Source organism: Cebus imitator, unplaced genomic scaffold (genome assembly GCF_001604975.1).
Source record: "Cebus imitator isolate Cc_AM_T3 unplaced genomic scaffold, Cebus_imitator-1.0 Scaffold22, whole genome shotgun sequence".
Classification (NCBI taxonomy): Eukaryota; Metazoa; Chordata; class Mammalia; order Primates; family Cebidae; genus Cebus; species Cebus imitator.
In genome coordinates, this window is record NW_016107337.1 from 735,369 (window position 1) to 754,089 (window position 18,721).

At 40.3% G+C, this 18,721-nt stretch overlaps 1 protein-coding gene across 1 annotated transcript in view; it reads right to left on the reverse strand.

Moving 5' to 3' along the window:
- Nucleotides 1-18,721, reverse strand: part of ATP6V0D2 (ATPase H+ transporting V0 subunit d2) — a 54,082-nt gene that overhangs the window by 3,638 nt on the left and 31,723 nt on the right. Inside the window, exons 3-6 of the mRNA XM_017521804.2 lie at nucleotides 11,036-11,214; nucleotides 9,160-9,239; nucleotides 7,715-7,792; nucleotides 629-805 (exon numbers count right to left, since the gene is read on the reverse strand). Of these exons, the coding sequence (XP_017377293.1) occupies nucleotides 629-805; nucleotides 7,715-7,792; nucleotides 9,160-9,239; nucleotides 11,036-11,214 (514 nt within the window). The remainder of the gene's footprint in view (nucleotides 1-628; nucleotides 806-7,714; nucleotides 7,793-9,159; nucleotides 9,240-11,035; nucleotides 11,215-18,721) is intronic.

An 18,721-nucleotide genomic window follows, 5' to 3' on the forward strand; every position in this document is an offset into this window, starting at 1 on the left:
TAGACCTGGAAAAGTTACCTGGAGGTTATGCAGCTGCGTGCGAGTCAGAGGGAATGGAAGCTGTGCTGAGGTGCACAACCCTGAGCAGAGCAGCTTCAGGCAAGAGCAGCTGGATGCTGGAGTGGCGGAAGGACACAAGCAGCTGTCATTCCTCTCCTGATTTCTGGCCACTCAGCAAAGTGAGTGGAAAAACTAATACATCCTTATTCTTCATTGTAGTCCACCTAGATGTTCTATGCCTAACCTTGTTTCCCCAGTGGGTACCTGAAAGTGCTGCTGGTCAGACTATTTTACATAATAACTTTGATTTGAGCTCACATTTCCAGAACACTGCATTAGTCTCCTGGGAGAACTTGCTTTAGCAAACACTTCAAAGGAGTGCTCAGATGACCATTCCTTGGAGATTTAAACAAGTACTTGCTTGGCAGGAACCTTAAAAATTAGTAGCTTGGGCTAGAAACTTAACGTGTTTCTTTGGGAGAGATCATTTCAGCAAAAGACACTGCTTGCTACCTTACAAATATTATTACTTCTTTTGAGTATAAGTGGACATTTGATGTGTGAACTTCTAAAGCACATGGAAATGAACTAACACAAGGGACTTAGGGAAGCCAGTGTCATCACATACTCCGTAATGATCCGCTACGCTCTTCATCTGGTCAAAGTCTTCTGCTTGAGCCAACAGCCGCAACCCCTCAGGATAGAGCTTGCCAAAGGTTGGATAGAGGGTCTCCCGGTCTTCTTTGCTCAATTCAGTGCCAAAGGAGTTAAGAGTGATGATAAAAGCACGCCTGTCGGCCTCAAACTGAATTTGCAAGACAAAATCAGTAAAATCTAATAAACTACTAAATGCTATAAACAGACTCTTAAGTACACAAATTCATTTCTGAAATGATTTGCTTTCCTTTCTGGATCTATGTCTAATTATACTCCAGACATGTGTTATTAGCATTCCCTTAGTCTTTTCTTGTAATGGAGTGACTCTGCTGGTCAGAGAAGGATCACACAGCAGCAGCGATGGCCTATGACTCCTGAAAGCCTCATTTCCTGGGCACCCTCATGAGTCTCTATCGCGTAGGCCACTAACATCACAAGTGTCTCTTCCATAAAAAGGAGAATAATACCTATTTCTTAGGGTTCTTTCAGGGACAGAACCAGGTAAAAATAAGTGGGAGTTCCCAGCACGGTGTTTGAGATAAAAAGTGATGCCATATCTGGTCATATCCCTTCCTAGTTGTCAATGTCACCATAACTTTTTACGTAATGAAATTGTGTGCTACCTACCATTTGTTTATACTTTTACAGTTTTGGTTTTCTTTTTTGGTGTCCTAGGTGAGGTATCATAAATCTAAGACTGTAGCTAAGGACTATGTGGGTTGGGGCAAGTTATCTTTCTGTCAAGAAGTTTTCTTGTTTGTAAGATGCTGGAGTGTGACTGCACGATCTTCAAGGTAGGTCAACACATACTCACGGCCTGTCTTCTCCATGCCGAGCACCACTAGGCACCTGGGCTCCCATTCCCTCATCATTCCTATTTCATCTGAACACTCAAGTCTTTCTTGAAATTTTGTTTCTATTCCTTCGAGCTCTGTGTTTCTACTGTCTCTTGGTTCTCCTACTATCAATGCCGGTCATTCCATCTCAGTCTCTCCTTCAGGGGCTCCTCTGCCTACCATGGGTGCTTGCCATGGTTTCATTGGGCTAAGCCGCTCTTCTCTAGGTACCTCAAATGCCCAGTACTTACCATTTCATTTTGAAATCTGTGCCTCTATTTCTCCCCACTACACTCTAAAATCTTTGAAGAACCATGTCTCACTTGTTCATTGTTCTTTTTATCATTATTATTTTCATTTTGAGATTGGGTCTTACTCTGTCATCCAGGCTGGAGTGCAGTGGTGGGGTCACGGCTCACTGCAGCCTCAACCTCCCAGGGCTCAGTTGATCTTCCCACCTCAGCCTCCCAAACAGAAGGGACTATAGGCGCATGCCATCATGCCCTGCTAATTCTTTTTATAGAGATAGTATTTCGCCATATTGCCCAGGCTGGTCTTGAACACCTAAGCTCAAGAAATCTTCCCTCCTGGGCCTTCTAAAGTGTTAGGATTATAGGCATGAGCCACCATGCCTGGCCTTTTTTTTATTTTTGAATAGCCAATGCCTGACACATAAGGAAGTCTTAACTACTTACTGAATCCAACAGAGTGATGTGTGATCCTATACTTTTGAAATTCTCTAACATTCTCCATGATGTTGAATAGCATTCAAAGCAACGTTTTGTGGCTCAGTAGATTTGCCATCACCTGGAAACATGTTAGAAGTGCAGAGTCTCAGGTCACAGTCCAGCCCTACTGAACCAGAATCTGCATTTTCACAGGATTCCTAGGCTATTTGAATGCACGTGAAAGCTGAAAAGAATTGCTGTATGCTATCCTCTAATCAGCTTTTGACTGGTTAACAGATAACAAAACCCAACTTGCCACAGATCTCACTGGAACTCTTATGCGAGAACAGGTGTTTTCTATCAGAAGAGTGAGAGTTACTTCCATCTGATCCTTTTGATTGCTCTTATGGAGATTATGGGTGAACTGAAAAGTAGGGAGTGGCTTTATCTGGAAGCAAAGGCAGCTGCCTCTGGCTACTGAATATAACCAGTCCTGTCAGTAATTTTAGACCTTCCAGAGATAAGAGAAGAAATGCAAGGGGAAGATTTCATGGCAATAAGAAACCTTAAAACAAAAATTAGGGAAGGAAGAGCAACAGTGGAAGTAATTGTCCCAGATGTTCCTTAATTCCCTCTCTGGTTCTAAAATATTATGATCTTACGAAGAGAATTAGGCAAGGTAGGCAGCACTGCAGATGTGCAAACAGCAGAGGCCAGGCCAGAGGAAGGAGTGGCAGGAGATAAAGCAGGACATTTTGGAGGAATTGTCATGGCTCAGTCACTGGGAAAACAATTGGAGAAGCAGAAAGGACAGATAGCTGAGGAGAGAAGATGAATATAAGAAAGGACTTTGGCTGATACAGTAGGTTATCTGAGCCTTCCATCCTCCTTCTAGCTCCTTGTCCTTGTTACCACTTCTTCCCTCAGCCTACCATGCATGTGCTCTGTTCCATAACTCTGCATGCTGAAATCCTCCCTGCGTTCACGTCCCATCAAATGCCATCTTTTTCATAACAAGCCCTTCTATTTCTTCTCTAATTAGATATGATTCCCTTTGAACCCTGATTATATTCCATTTTCCTTTTATCATAACTGACTATGTATCTACCAGTTCTTCTAGTCTGGAGGCTCTTTTGTGTAAGCGTGTGTATTATCTTCTTAGTGAAAAAACCATAATTTTAGAATTGGAAAAGGACTGTTCTTTGACCATCCCTAAGCAGAGTTTGACATGCCTTTGATTAGAGGAGACCAAATGGGCTGGTGTTAGTGTGACGTAGCTCCTGTTTCTTGCAGAGAGTTGGCATGCTGTGTGGTATGGTATATGTTGGCCGTCCCATGCCTTAACTTTTACTGTTCCCTACAAAAACTTACTCATGCTAAAACTAGAGCTTATTTTTTATTGTTATTGCAAGAGATAGCAATGTACTATTGGCTTGCTCAAAATCACTGTCAATTGCACATCATAAACTCCAACTGATCGACTGATTGGGTCACACATTCTCGCCAGTTCCTTATGGGAAAGTCACACCTGGCGGGAGGCAGTGGGCGGAGGTGTCAATGGCAATGGAAAAGAGTGAAGTGAACTGGAATGGAGCTTAGTAAGCTTAGCTTACTGGTCAGCACATGCACTGACCAGTAGAAATCAAACAAATATAATTTATGCTTGTTTTCCACTGTCCTATTAACCATATAGATTGAAAAGTAGGAGTAAAAGGCAAATATTATACTACAGTGCATTTGCCTTGAACCTAAGTCAATTTCTTTGTTTTTATATGAAGTTACAATCTTGTAATTAGTTTCAATTTTCACATGTAAACTGAGATTGATGATCTCTTCTACCATATTAAGCCTTTTGAAGTCTCCGGGCAAATGAGACTAAATGAGAATATACATGGAACTTACAAACTGTAAGTGCTCTATAGTTACACAAATAAAAGGGAGGTAATTACATGATCAAAGTATTTATGTAAAGCTGACGAACACCCTTTGATCATATCATTATAACTGTTATAACTGCATGCCCTGTGTAGCTGATATTTCTATATAAATAAAAATAGTTCAGTGTATTTTTATTTTTTAGAGACAGGGTCTCACTCTGTCACCCAGCCTGGAGTGAGGTGGCTTATGGCTACTGTAACCTGGAAATTCTGGGCTGAGTCAATCTTCTCACCTCAGCCTCCTGAGTAGCCAGGACTGCAGGTGTGTTCCACCATGCCCGGTTAATTTCTGTATTTTTTGTAAAGGTGGGGTCTTGCTATGTTACCCAGGCTGTTCTCAAATTCCTGGCTTCAAGTGATTCTTCTGCAGGGGTCTCCCAAAGTGCTGGGATTACAGGCATAAACTATCGTGCCCAGCTGGGATTTTTTTTTTTTTTAATGCTATTTAGAAAAAAAATTAATCTAATCTGATACCATGAAGATTGGAAAGGTACAATGAGAACACTGGGCATACAGTTGTTCGATCAAATCATCCCAGTGACAAGCGTTTTTCTGACATTATCTTTTTTTTTTTTACATTACCAAGGATCACAAAGACATCATTCTTACCTATCTCTTACCTATTATAAAGACATAATTCTTACCTTACCTATTTACCAATTTTTAGAGTATACACAGTATGATCTTGCTTATGAATTAGCACTTATTTCATATAAAAGAATTCTGAATGGTGAATTTAATGCAGAGACACTATGACAGAGTGGATAAGCACATAGATACCAGAGCCAACTGTCTGCGTTCAAATCCTGTGAGACATCAGGTAAGTTACTAGCTTTCTCTGTGTGTCAGTTGCTCCTTCTGAAGAATAGATACTAGACTACACATTCTGTGTGGTTTTGAAGTCTAACTGAATTCATGTATATAAAGCACTCAGGATAGCATCTAGCATGTAGTAAGTGTTATCTATTAATAGTGCTATTGTATACCTTTGACAAGGTTATGAGTCTTGATATGACTTTTATTTCACATATTTCTCAGGTATAAAGTATACAAACCATTTCTAAACCACAAGAATTATGCTGAGTAGAAATTCTACTTTTGAGCCATAGACAATATGGCTTCTTATAGTGTGGCTAGTAGTTGAATTTATGAAAAGAAAGGGGAGGGCCTCACAGGGTCGCTAGTTACTCATGTTACATGATTAGCATGACTGAGAGACTAGTTTTCATCCTGTCATTTACTACGCCATAAAAAATGTTATTTATTCCATACCCACTTTCTGTGTAATACAGATAAGGGCAAAAATATTTTTTGGAGACCTTTAGTGATAAGATTTTCAGTTCACAAGTGTTTTGGCTATATGTTAAGAATATCAGGCTGAGACAACATACAGCGGCCTTTGCTTTGTTTTTTCTTTTTTTGAGATGGAGTCTCACTCTGTCGCCCAGGCTAGAGTGCAGTGGCATGATCTCAGCTCACTGCAACCTCCACCTCCCAGGTTCAATCTTCATGGCTTCTGTGCCTCACCTTGCAAGTAGCTGGGATTACAGATGTGTACCACCACATCCAGCTAATTTTTTTTTTTTTTTTTTTATTGTTAGTAGAGACAGGTTTCACCATGTTGACCAGGCTGGTCTCGAACTCTTGACCTCAGGTGCTCCACCTGCCTCAGCCTACCAGAGTGTTGGGAATATAGGCATGAGTCACTGTGCCTGGCCAAGACCTGATCTTATTCAAAAAATAAAAAAACTTAGCTAGGCGTGGTGGCATGTGCATGTGGTCCCAGTTACTCAAGAGGCTGAGGTAGGAGGATCATTTGAGCCCAAGAGGTTGGGGCTACAGTAAGCCATGATCATGTCACTGCACTTCAGCCTGGGCAACGGAGAGAGACTCTGTCTCAAAAATCAAAACAAACAAACAAACAAAAATATCAACAAGGAATAGCAAAGTATCTTTAACTATAAAACTTTTTTATTTCTTTTTTCTATATCACAAGTCATCAAGCAAGTAAAATTTTAATGATTAGATGTTTTGAGGGGAGGTAGTTTTATCATATGTGGTTTCAAAACATTAGGTTGAAATATTTGCAGATTAACTTATTTTTTTTTCTTTTTACCTAAAGGGTAATGCTTATTAGACTTTTCTTGAAATCAGGATTCCATCCACCAGTGAAGTCACTGTACCAGATAATGTAATGATTAAAAATATTCTTTAGATAAAATTTAATTTCACAGGGCAAAGTAAGGGCTTAGAACTGGACAAAGTGCTATTATTTTCTTTTTAAGTGAATTAGGAAATTATTTACTAGCAAGAGGGATGGATGTAAAGTACTTAGTACAAACTATACACAGGATGCCCCACAGATCCTTCTGAACTCCACCCTGAATCTCCCATGCATCTGCAGATCAACATTCTTATGCAAGAGGACTCCTAAGCATAGATGAAATCTGTGGTGATTAAGAGGAATTAACAAGAGTATACCATCAACTAGAGAGGTAGACACGAATGGTGGCATTTGACACATAATTAAATGAGCTTACCAACTGTGAATCACATAACCAAGAAGTCTTTCTACTGAAAGCTGGAATGCTCATGGGTTGCTTGGGGCAGTCTTTATTTTAGGATTTATAATGTACAATATCCCTGTGGTTGAAGCCATAGTGGACTTTTGGTGCCAAGTTGTGGGGGTTCCTAGCTTCCCAATGTTCCCTCAACGGAAGGAATTTGGGTGATTTTTTATTGAGTGCCTATAGTCCATCCATTGCTCATAGTGTCAGAAGCATTTGAACCAGAGCAACTCCATCTTGAATAGGGGCTGGTAAGATAAGGCTGATATCTACTGGGCTGCATTCCTAGATGGTTAGACATTCTAAGTCACAGGATGACATAGGAGGTTGGCACAAGATACAGGTCATAAACACTTTGCTGATGAAACAGTTTGCAGTAAAGAAGCCAGCTAAAACCCACCAAAACCAAGATGGTGGTGAGCGACCTTGGTCCTCCTTACTGCTACACTCCCACCAACACCACGACAGTTTACAAATGCCATGGCAATGTCAGGAAGTTACCCTATGTGATCTAAAAAGGGGAGGCATGAATAATCCATCCCTTGTTCAGCATATAATCAAGAAATAACCATAAAAATGGGTAACCAGCAGCTCTTGGGTCTACTCTGCCTATGGAGTAGCCATGCTTTTACTCCTTTACTTTCTTAATAAACTTGCTTTCACTTACTCTGTGTACCCAAATTCTTTCTTGTGTGAGATGCAAGAACCCTCTCCTGGGGTCTGGATTGGGAACCTTTTCTGGTGACAATAGTATACTAAATTTTTATTGTTTATAATCTATTCTTTACATACTACATGAAAATGAATCATAATCAAATCTGTGTACACATAATTATTTTCTAATTCCAAAATAACTCTTCCATGTAGAAAACTTGGAAAATACAACTCTTAACCAAATACATCAAATGTTATATATAGTAAAATATATTGCTTGTTTTATTTCTAGATTTAAAAAGCTTCAAAGATAAGAGAATACAAGTAAGGTTAAAACAATGAAAAATCTGTAAGTACCTCATTTAGCATAAAAAAATTCAAGGACTCTTTCTTACCTCAAGAATTGGACACATAACTTCTGCTGTGACATCACCATGATTCTTACAGAATTTATAGAATGTCTCAAGGTAAGACTTAAAAAGAAAAAAGATCATAAAGTGATATAATGAATATACATTCCTTTTGAAAATGTCTAGATCAGCTTTTCATGGTTTATTAAATGCTTTAATGGAAATTGAATTACTTCTCCAATAGGGAGATATTTTATAATAAATTTGGTAGAAGCTTTCACATTGCAGCATGTTGCACAGACTAAAGAAGAACCCCAGAAAAGGACAAAACTGCATTTATCATAACTTATAATGACTTAACAAGCACTTTTTTTTTTGCATGGTTTTGGATTATTTCATATGGTTAATTCTTGCTATTTTAACAAGACTGCCAAGTTCTTTTCTGAGATCAGTAAATAATTTTAGATTCAGTCCTATGCTGACACTTAATCTCTTGTAGAGGCACGTTTGAGTTGGCTTTAAGCATGGAGCTTTATGGGAAAGGCTGTGGGGTCAGACTGCCTGAGCTTGGATCCCAACTCATACTTTTTAGCTAACTGACTTCTTCCAAGAAACCTTTGCCTCTCCATGCCTCAGTTTTCTCCTCTGAGGAATGCAGATAGCATAAACATCATATTTTTGCCAGGTGGATTAAGTGAGTTAAGGCCTATAAATTATTTAGAACAGTGCCTTCTGTTAGTTACTTCTCAAAGATGCCTCCTGTAAGCCCATAAGGCACTTTACCAGAAGGAACACTGCCTGCAATACAATGCCTTTGAAAGGACCACATGTTTGAACACAGCATGCTATATACATGGCATGGCAGTATATATTCAGTTACTCTGTGTGAGTGTCCAAAGAGGCTATGGTTGTTTGAGTAAAAATGGGCAGATTTTGCTCAACCTGTAGTCTATTACAGCTACTCAAATGGTGGCAGCACAGTCCAGACAGTCAGATCATGCAAAGTGGTACCTATGAAGCAGCATACGCAAATTGTTCATTCTGGTATGCTGCACACTGTAGATTAAAATTGTGTGAGCAAATTAGCTGTGAGATTCAGGGGTACTAACAGGATTGAGGAGAGAAATGAGCACTACATAACAGAAGGTTTACTATGTATGCTGGTTGCTTTAAATGGGTTGATATTTTTCACCCCACTGATTCACCTACCATCGTCTAAATACCTTTTATGTTCCACGTGCCATGCAAGGAGCTAGGAATATGCATGAATAGGGCATGTTATTTCCTTGCAAATATCTTGCTGGCTAGGGGAAGCTGACATGCATGCATTTAACTAGAGGACAGGCTAGAGCTATAAAAGCTGTATTCTGAATATGCACAGTTTCATAACTGCAGAAGTTGGTTAATGAGCAAAGTGGGTTTTAATAGAGAACTCTAGTCACAATATATTATGTCATCAAGAAAAACACAATATTTGGGAAAACCATTACCTTGTATAGTTTATTGCGCAGCAATTCAATATTCAGTTCATCTAGAGCATTTTCAGACATGCAGTCTTGAAAGAATGGAGCTGGAAGCAGAAATTCCCATACCAAAAAATGAATCTTAAGCAAGATGATAAACTGTAGAAAATGTATCCTGAACACACCACCTTCTGTTCACTCCTGACAAGAAAACTGCAGAGTTGCAATCCCTATACTCAACTAAATAGGCTAATAGTAACGAGGATGAAAACAGCTATTACTTTTTAAGCAATTATCATGTGTAAGCCCTAAACCAGGGATCCCCAACCCCCAAGCCACAGATCAACATCAGTCCATGGCCTGTTAGGACCTGAGCCACACAGCAGAGGTAAGCAGCAGGCCAGAGAGTGGCTTCAATCATATTTACAACCACTCCCCATCACTTGCATTACCGCCTGAGCTCTGCTTCCTGTCAGATCAGTGGCAGCAATAGATTCTCGTAGGAGCACAAACCCTATCGTGAACTATGCATGCGAGGGATCTAGTTTGTGTGCTTCTTATGAGAGTCTAATGCCTGATGATCTGTCAATGTCTCCCATCACCTGCAGATGGGACTGTCTAGTTGCAGGAAAACAAGCTCAGGGATCCCACTGATTTTACGTTATGGTGAGTTGTATAATTATTTCATTAATGTTACAATGTAATAATAATAGAAATAAAGTGCCCAATAAATGTAATGTGTTTGAATCATCCCAAAACCATCCCCTCTCCCCCTTTATGGAAAAGTTGTCTTCCACGAAGTCGATCCCTGGGGCCAAAAAGGTTGGGGACTGCTGCCCTAACCCACACTCACTACACTAAACACTGAACATACTTTAACTTAACCTTCACAATACCTTGGAGCTACTCACTTAAGGCTTACTTTCCTGCATTATCTAATAATAGCATTTATCATTTGCAACTTTAGTATGTGCCAGGCATTGAGTTGTAATTAAAAGTGTGTTTTGTTTTTAAAACTCTATTATAAAAAGATGCATTATTTCCAAAATGAGGAAACTGGGGTGAACTGAATTGCTCCTAGTCACCTTGTTAGTGCAGAACCTGGCATCATGCCCATGGCTGTCTGATTGCAGTTTCAACGTCTCTTGACCAGCCTAGGCTACTTTAGCATTGGGTGTTCAATGACAACACAAATATATATTTTCTTCCTTTTTAAAATGTCTATTTTAAAGAGCAACTATTTTGACAAATGATCAATAGTGAATTGCTTCTATCCAGATTTCCTGACAATATTAGATAATGATGCTTATATAACTATATCTTTAGAATTTTGAATATTACAACTCTTGTTAGTGCCAAGTTATAATGAAATTAACAATCATTTCGCCATTGCTTCTGATGATTTGACAGATACCCATGAGCATCTCAGAAAAATGACATTTTTAAACTTCCTAAAACAAAATGCTTCTTATATGCAACTTTATCTAGACAGAAGTTTAAATGGAAGGACAAGAAACTAATCCTATAAAACCCAACTGGAAAATTAATTTTTTTGGAGAATGACAAGTTCTGTTATTCATTTGCTATGACCTGGTATAAAGTGAGGTTTTGAAGGTTGAGAGATGAGCCCCAATTCCTTCTCTGCTATAGATGGTTCACATGTGATCTGAGCAGGTTGCCTCACTTGTCTTAATCTGAAAAAATGAGGGAACTGAACTAGATGATTCCTTAATGTCTCTGCCACTTCCAGGAATCTGCGTGGTATGCTACTGTATTCACGGAAAAAAAAATTGTGAATTCAAAGTACACTTTCTTTTGAACCACAGGGAAGAAAAAATAGTACATTTTCTAATGACTGTGATAACATACACAAGCAGCTACAAAATTATTTAAGTGTTCCTACCTAATGGTGTTTCCACCAGAATGGCATTAAAGAGATCTGAAGGTGTCTCTGCAATGTTGACAGCTTCCATTTCTGTGAAACGGCCCAAGGGGTGGCACTTCCCCAGAATTTCTTTCACAGATTTTTTCTGCAATGCACCATTCATCAGCAGAATCACATTGTCTATCATGTAACTGCACCTGGTTTAGAAGACAACTCAATCGTTAAAAGACAACTTCAAAAGGACAAGAATCATCCTACAAGTAAAAATCCACACTGTTTAGGTATACACTGTTTCATTCAGAAAATACATGAGTCTCTTTTTATTTTAAACACTGGGGTTTAGGAGATGTGGAGAAAAATGCATGACCTCTGAGAATGTCATAGATTGAAAAAGCATATTCAATACCCTTTTTTTTGAGATGGAGTCTGTCTCTGTCACCCTGACTGGAGTCCAGTGGCCCAATCTTGGCTCACTACAACCTCTGCCTCCTGGGTTAAAATGATTCTCCTGCCTCAGCTTCCTGAGTAGCTGGGATTACAAGTGCTTGCCACCATGCCCAACTAATTGTATTTTTAGCAGATACAAGCTTTCACCATGTTGGCTAGGCTGGTCTGGAACTCCTGACATCAAGGATCTGCCCACCTTGGCCTCCTAAAGTATTGGGAGCCACTGCCCCTGGCCATGAAAAAGCATATTTCATATTCTAACAACTAGCTAAATAAAACTTTGGCTGGTAAAAATATGCAGAGGAAGCTCTTCCACAGTCATTGTCAAATTCGATGGGGTGGGGGTGAGGATGTAATTTGCTTGGTTTATCAGGACAAAGGGCTCAAAAAGTTGAAAAACACAGACCTGGAGTATCTTACTCTACTCTAAAAACTGACTACTATATTTGTTTTTATTTTATTTTATTTTATTTTTTGAGACAGAGTTTCACTCTTGTTGCCCAAGCTGGAGTGCAGTGGTGTGATCTTGGCTCACTGCAACCTCCGCCTCCTGGGTACAGGCAATTCTCCTGCCTCAGCCTCCTGAGCAACTGGGACTACAGGCGTGTGCCACCACGTCTGGCTAATTTTGTATTTTTAGTAGAGACAGGATTTCTCCTTGTTGGTCAAGCTGGTCTCGAACTCCTGACCCCAGGTGATCCCCCTGCCTCAGCCTCCAAAAATGCAGAGATTACAGGCTTGAGCCACCACTCTTGGCCTGACTACTATATTTGAAACTGCCATGAAGCCTATCACTGAGGATTCAAAATTTAATGCTAAAAAATATCATGCAATTCTGTCCTCACAAGATCACATTGTGAATTTTCTAGGCCACCTCCACCGCATTCTCAAGAGTTTACTAATCCATATTCTATATGATTTCTTTATTTGATATAAGCTCTGCTTGGGATATCCTGGGTGCATGTACGGGTTCATTCATGTGCTCAGCACCCAGGATATTCCAAGCAATGAGGTTGAGAAGTAAATGAGACCTAGGGCCTTCCTTTACAGAGAATACAGCTTAAGCAGGGAAATGGACAAAGAATCATTTACTATAAATCACAATACAGCATACATGCTATGCAAAATAAATTATAGGGTGGTGTGGAGAGTCATAGCTGGACACTAAATCAGTCCTGGAAGAAGATTTGCTAGAGCAATGACAGTCAAGTAGAAACTTGAAGAATTAGTAGGAGCTGGCCAGCCAAAAGGGGCTGGGAACTGGGGGAAAGCATGTTTCTAGGCAGAAGGAAGAACATTTGAAGAGCCCCAGTGATGAGAGCACAAGGTTATTCAGGGTGTTTTCTTTACCTGGGCCAAGCACTGGAGCTGGGGCTGGGGTGAGATGAGGAAGGCAAAAATGAGGAATTTGGATGTTAAGGACAATGGAAAATACTCCCTGCTGTTACACTGAAAGGAATATTATGGCCTATGTAAATATTAAAACAGGAGAAGAGGTAAACAAACACCTATACGATGAGGTGCTTTACAAAAACTTAGCTTTTCAAACCATGGTTGCAACACTGGGAGGCGGGTCCTATGATTATCTTCATTTTACAGGTGAGAAACCAGAGGCCCAGAGAGGTGAAAATTTAACCCGAGATGACACACAAGGCTGATACGTGGGAGAGCTGAGATTCAGACTCAGGCAGTTTGCTTCTGAAATCTTCCTCTGAACACTCACATTATGTGCTTTTAGTTGTTGGGGTGATGTGTAGGTTTCTGGGCTTGACAGTTAGGTTATGGAGCCATTTATTGAGATGAGAGCATTAGGGAAGAGGAGGTGGTGGTGGGTGCAGAGGTTTTCGATGGAATGAGTTTAAGGTGCCCAGGAGGTAACCAAGAGGAGATGCCAAGTAGGCCTAAAAAGTGTGTCCTCAGAGAGGGCAATATCACACACCAGGTCTTGTCCTGGGGTGGGGGGCTAGAGCAGGGGTAGCAGGGGGTGGGGGGATAGGGGAGGGATAACATTAGGAGAAATACCTAATGTAGATGATGGGGTGATGGATGCAGCAAACTACCATGGCACATGAGTACTATGTAAAAAGCCTGCAGGTTCTGCACATGTACCCCAGAACTTAAAAAAAGTGTGTATCCTGAAGACAGTTGCCGATTTGAGACATTTGGATGAGTGGGTCAGGAGGGGTTAGTTTAAACGCGGACGCTGAAGCCTTGGGAGTAAGTAGGATCACATCCTAGAGTGCATGTAGGGAGTTCTTTCTGGAGGACTCTGGGGAACCCCAGCTTTTAAGGACTTTGAAGGAAACTCAGAGGGATGACGAGATGGGTAAAGGAGAATCAGGGGAGAGAATTTTAGGAAGTTCTAGAGAGTTCTAGGAAGTGATCGGAGTGTCAAAGACCACACGTAAGTTAAGACCTTGAAGTAGGCATCTGTAGGGTAAGGCAACTAGGCAGTCATCAGAGAATGCAATGGAAACGCTTCCAGTGGAGGGTGTCTGTGTGGGGGAGGGGAGAAGAGGATGGAAGAAGGCTGGCTATTGTGTTTTTAAAATGAATGGGACGTGGAGGCTTAAAGAATGGAGATCACGCTGCAAGCTGACCTTGAAGGAAGAGAAAACCAGCTATATGGAGAGCCAGGAACCAGGGAAGCTTTCAATTTTTAGTTTTAATATGTGTCTTTTTAAGGTGGGAGGAAGAGAAGCAAAGACATTTAAGTGCTGAGGAGGACAAGGCAGTTGATAAGGTGAGGTCGCAGATCAGAAGAGGAAGGAACAATGCAAACCTTAAGGTTTCACAGTGACAGGAAGCTTAGCCACTGCTGTGAGATACACTTCAAAAATGATACCTTTTTACTGTATGAAAATTTACCTGGCACTTAGAAACATTGTCACTGGAGTCTGACTGCATGGGGGACAGAGTTCCTGTGCAAGGAATTCATCTGTGGCTGGAAAACGGGGTCTCCTACATTGTGGAGCTTCTACAGTTTAGCCCCAAGAATTCTAACTGAAGAAGTTTTTGAAGCAGGCAATTATCCCTTTATAAAAAGCACATGACTGTAAAGTTCCTTCACCTCCTGAACAGCAGTACCAAATTTAGACATTATGGAATTTTAGAATCCTTTTTATCTCTTCAAAATGACATTAAAATGGAAGTGCTTATTTAACTGTCCCTTTATGGCTCAAAAGCAATTACCTGAGAGGGCAATTGCTAGCACTTAATAATCCTTAGCAGACTCCAGACATTTAATTGTTCCCCACAGCCCCCCCTGCAATGTAAAAGCATCCGAGCTGTGAACATTCCAATTAGCAGAGGAATATTAGACCAATGTTGACAGGTGACCAATGACGATGTTGTGATAGGATGCGGCCTGCATGTAACACCCAGATCTGCCTCCACAGTGTGTGCGTGTGTGTGTATTGAGTATTTTTACTTTTGTAATAGTAGACAGGCTGAGCCCTATTTGCAATGATCAAGGGCTTTATAGATTGGGTTCAATTTTACTTCAACTCTGAGTGGTCTTGTTTCTAAAATGGAACAATAACACCAGTTCTCATAGTGTTGTTCAGAAAATGGCAGGAGGACCCAGGGCTTGGCCTACTCTCATGGGGGCAGGGGTGTCTCTTTTCTGCCCCCTCTCTCATCTCTATCACACACAGGTACCAGGTATACAATTACCATTGGCTGTTGGGGTGACAGGGATATAATGTACCCAGCAGACAGTTTACTTTCTCCAGACTGTAATTGTAGATCTCCAGGGGGTCATGCAGGCAGTGGTTGGGAAGCAAATAATTGCTGATGTTACCTGAGTAATTTTTGAATTAAAAGACACCAGAGTATTTACCTAGTTCAAACCCCTGTTTTAGATAATTATCCTCATCAGTAGTGACAGAGCCACCCATTCAGTTAGGGTAATTTTTCTCCTACTCGCGGTCTAGGCAAATGTCCTTTGGCACCTGTGAAAATCATAAAGTCACCTAAAACTGTGATAGAGCAAATTACTCCATTTCAAAAATTTTAGGATATTAAATTTTTTTTTTAATGCTGACTCTTTGAGGTTTTTACTGTGTGGCGGTAATTATATGCACACTCTCACTCAGGCTTCACAACAATTCAATGCTGTAAGAACCATTATTAAGGAAAACTGAGGCTTAGCAGTACTAAATACCTTGCCCAAGATCACAGTGCTGCCAAGCAGCAGAGCTGAGTCCCCAAAATCAAAGTGCTGGCTCACTATTAGGTTCAGATAAAAGAGCTCAAGCCAGATGATATTTTGACATTTCCATGTGAGCTTAGGGCTGTTCTTTCTCCTCCTGCTCCTTAGCTTCTTTAAGGATCTTAAAGATAACTATATTTTCTGTATGATAACTCCCAAATTCTGCTGCTATAACAGTTGATAAAAGGTCAAATAATTTAGAGCCATAATTTGGTGAGTTAAAGAAATTGCTCTTCTCTGAATAAAAATTTTAGTACTTCAGTGTCATTAGCAACAGCTGAGAAAAGACTGTCATTCACTAAGTACTCCGGCATGAGATAGAAAAAGAGAAATGCCTTCTAAGAAAAACACAGTTCAGTGAAGAAGCTCTCCAGCGTATTACCTCTTCATTGTCACACCCACCCTTTCCCACCCACCACCCTCAATGCCTAGAAAATGCGAATCATTTCTCCCACTCTATATAATTTTGCTATTTTCTGAATAATATATAACTGGCAGCATACAATATGTGACATTTTGAGATTGGCTATTTTAACTCTGCTCAATGATCTTGAGCTACATGTATTATATTCAAGCCATTGCATCTAAACTGTTTGTCCCTTTTTATTGGTGAATAGTATTCCACGGTATTGATATACCACAGCGTATTTAACCATTCACCTATCGATGGACATTTGTGTTTTTTTTTCTAGTTTTTGATTATTACAAATAAAAACTGCTAAGAACATTTGTTTGCTGATTTTTATGTTAAAATAAGTTCTGATTATTCTTGAATAAATGCCCTGAAGTACAGTTGTTAAGTGTCATAGTAAGAGTACATTTAGTTTTTTAAGAAACCACAAGACTATTTTTCAGAGTAGCTGTCCCAGTTTTAATGCAGTGTTAAAAACTTTACTTCTTTTTATGTGTCTTTTCCTTCCCTGTTTATAACTGTCTTAAATATTTCCTCTATATACATCGAGAAGCACATCAGTGTAATGATTTTTGCTTCAACTGTCAAATACAGTTTAGAAAACTCAAGAGGAGAAAGAGTATATTGTATTTAACCCTTTCTGTTTTTCTTTTTTCCTGTTTCAAGATTACTCCTTTATCATTTCCTTTCTGTTTCAAGAGCTTTGTTTAGCCATTCTTTTATAGTAGGTCTGCTGGTGACAAAATCTCTTAGTTTCCCTTTGTCTTAAAATGTCTTGATTTCCCCTTCATTCCTGGAGAATATTTTCACAGAATACAAAATACTATTTTTTTTTCTTGTCTTTAGTGCTTGAAAAATATTGTACCACTTGCTTCTGGCTCCATGGTGCCTAATGAGAAATCTGCTATGGTTCAAATTGCTTCCCTCTTATTGGTTAGGTATCATTTCCCATAGCTTTCAAGATATTTTTGTCTTTTTTTCTTCAGAAGTTTGATTATGACATGTCTTGGCCTGGATTTCATTGGAATTTTCCTGTTTGGGGCTTCACTTAGTTTCTTGAATCTTCACTTAGTAGGTGTGTGTCTTTTGCCAAATTTGAGGAATTTTCGGCCATTATTTCTTTGAATACATTTTCAACATTTCTTTTTTTCTCTTCTCCTTCTGGAATTTATTCCTACTCTGCATGTGACCTCTACTGACACCAAGGAAAAAAAGAGGGCTCATTACTGCTGGGAGGTGGTCAAAGGCCAGCTTCCCACTCAGCCCTCTCTGACCCCACTTACAGCCGGGTAAGGATAGACATCTGGGCCCCCACTGAGCCTTTGCTGACAGGGGTGGGGTTTCAGCTTTTCCCATGGCATTTGGTTAGAATAGAGCCGTCACTATCTAAAGATTTTCTGCTTGTGGTCGGGCATGGTGGCTCACAACTGTAATCACAGCATTTTGGGAGGCCGAGGCAGGCAGATCACAAGGTCAGGAGTTCCAGACCAGCCTGGCCAATATGGTGAAACCATGTCTCTACTAAAAATATAAAAATTAGCCAGACATGGTGGCAGGTGCCTGTAATCCCAACTGCAGGCTGAGAATTGCTGGAACCTGGGAGGTGGAGGTTGCATTGAGTTGAGATGGTACCACGGCACTCCAGCTTGGTAACAGAGTGAGACTCTGTCTCAAATAAAAAAAGAAAAAGAAAATTTCTGCTTCTGAGGCTGCCCCTTATCTGGTCCTTTGGCTAGAGTTAACAGGCTTTTCTTGGGGCTTTTTTGTGGGTGCCCATTGGCTTTCTGGGCTGTAAGATTCTCTAGCACCCAGTTGGGAATGTATGAAGCAAAAGAAAAACCCAAGAAACTCAAGACCAGGTCATTTCCTGGGTCTCAAGTTTCTTAGCAATCGGTCTTCTCTCTACCTTTTAGTCATTAGTGTCCTCCAAGACACCAACATTTCAACCACAATAAGATAGCAACTTACCCCATTTAGAATGGACAGTATTAAAAAGACAAACAATAGAATATGCTGGAGACAGGATGTGGAGAAAAGGGGATTCTTATACACCATTGGTAGAAATTTTAATTAGTATAACTACTGTGGAAAACAGTATGAAGGTATCTCAACAAAACTAAAAACAGAAACGCTATACAATCCAGCAATCCTATTACTGGGTATCTATATTAAGGAACATAAATCAGTATGTCAAAGGGATACCAGCACTCACATGTTTATTACAGCACTATTCACGATAGCAAAGATATGGAATTAACCTAAGCAACCATCAACAGTTGAATGGGTAAAGAAAGTATGGTATAGATACACAGTAAAATACTATTTTGCCATAAAAAGGACAATATGGGGCCGGGCGTGGTGGCTGACACCTGTAATCCCAGCACTTTGGGAGGCCGAGGTGGGTGGATCACGAGGTCAAGAGATCGAGACCATCCTGGTCAACATGGTGAAACCCCGTCTCTACTAAAAATACAAAAAATTAGCTGGACAGGGTGGTGCGTGCCTGTAGTCCCAGCTACTCAGGAGGCTGAGGCAGTAGAATTGCCTGAACCCAGGAGGCGGATGTTGTGGTGAGCCGAGATCACGCCATTGCACTCCAGCCTGGGTAACGAGAGCGAAACTCCGTCACAAA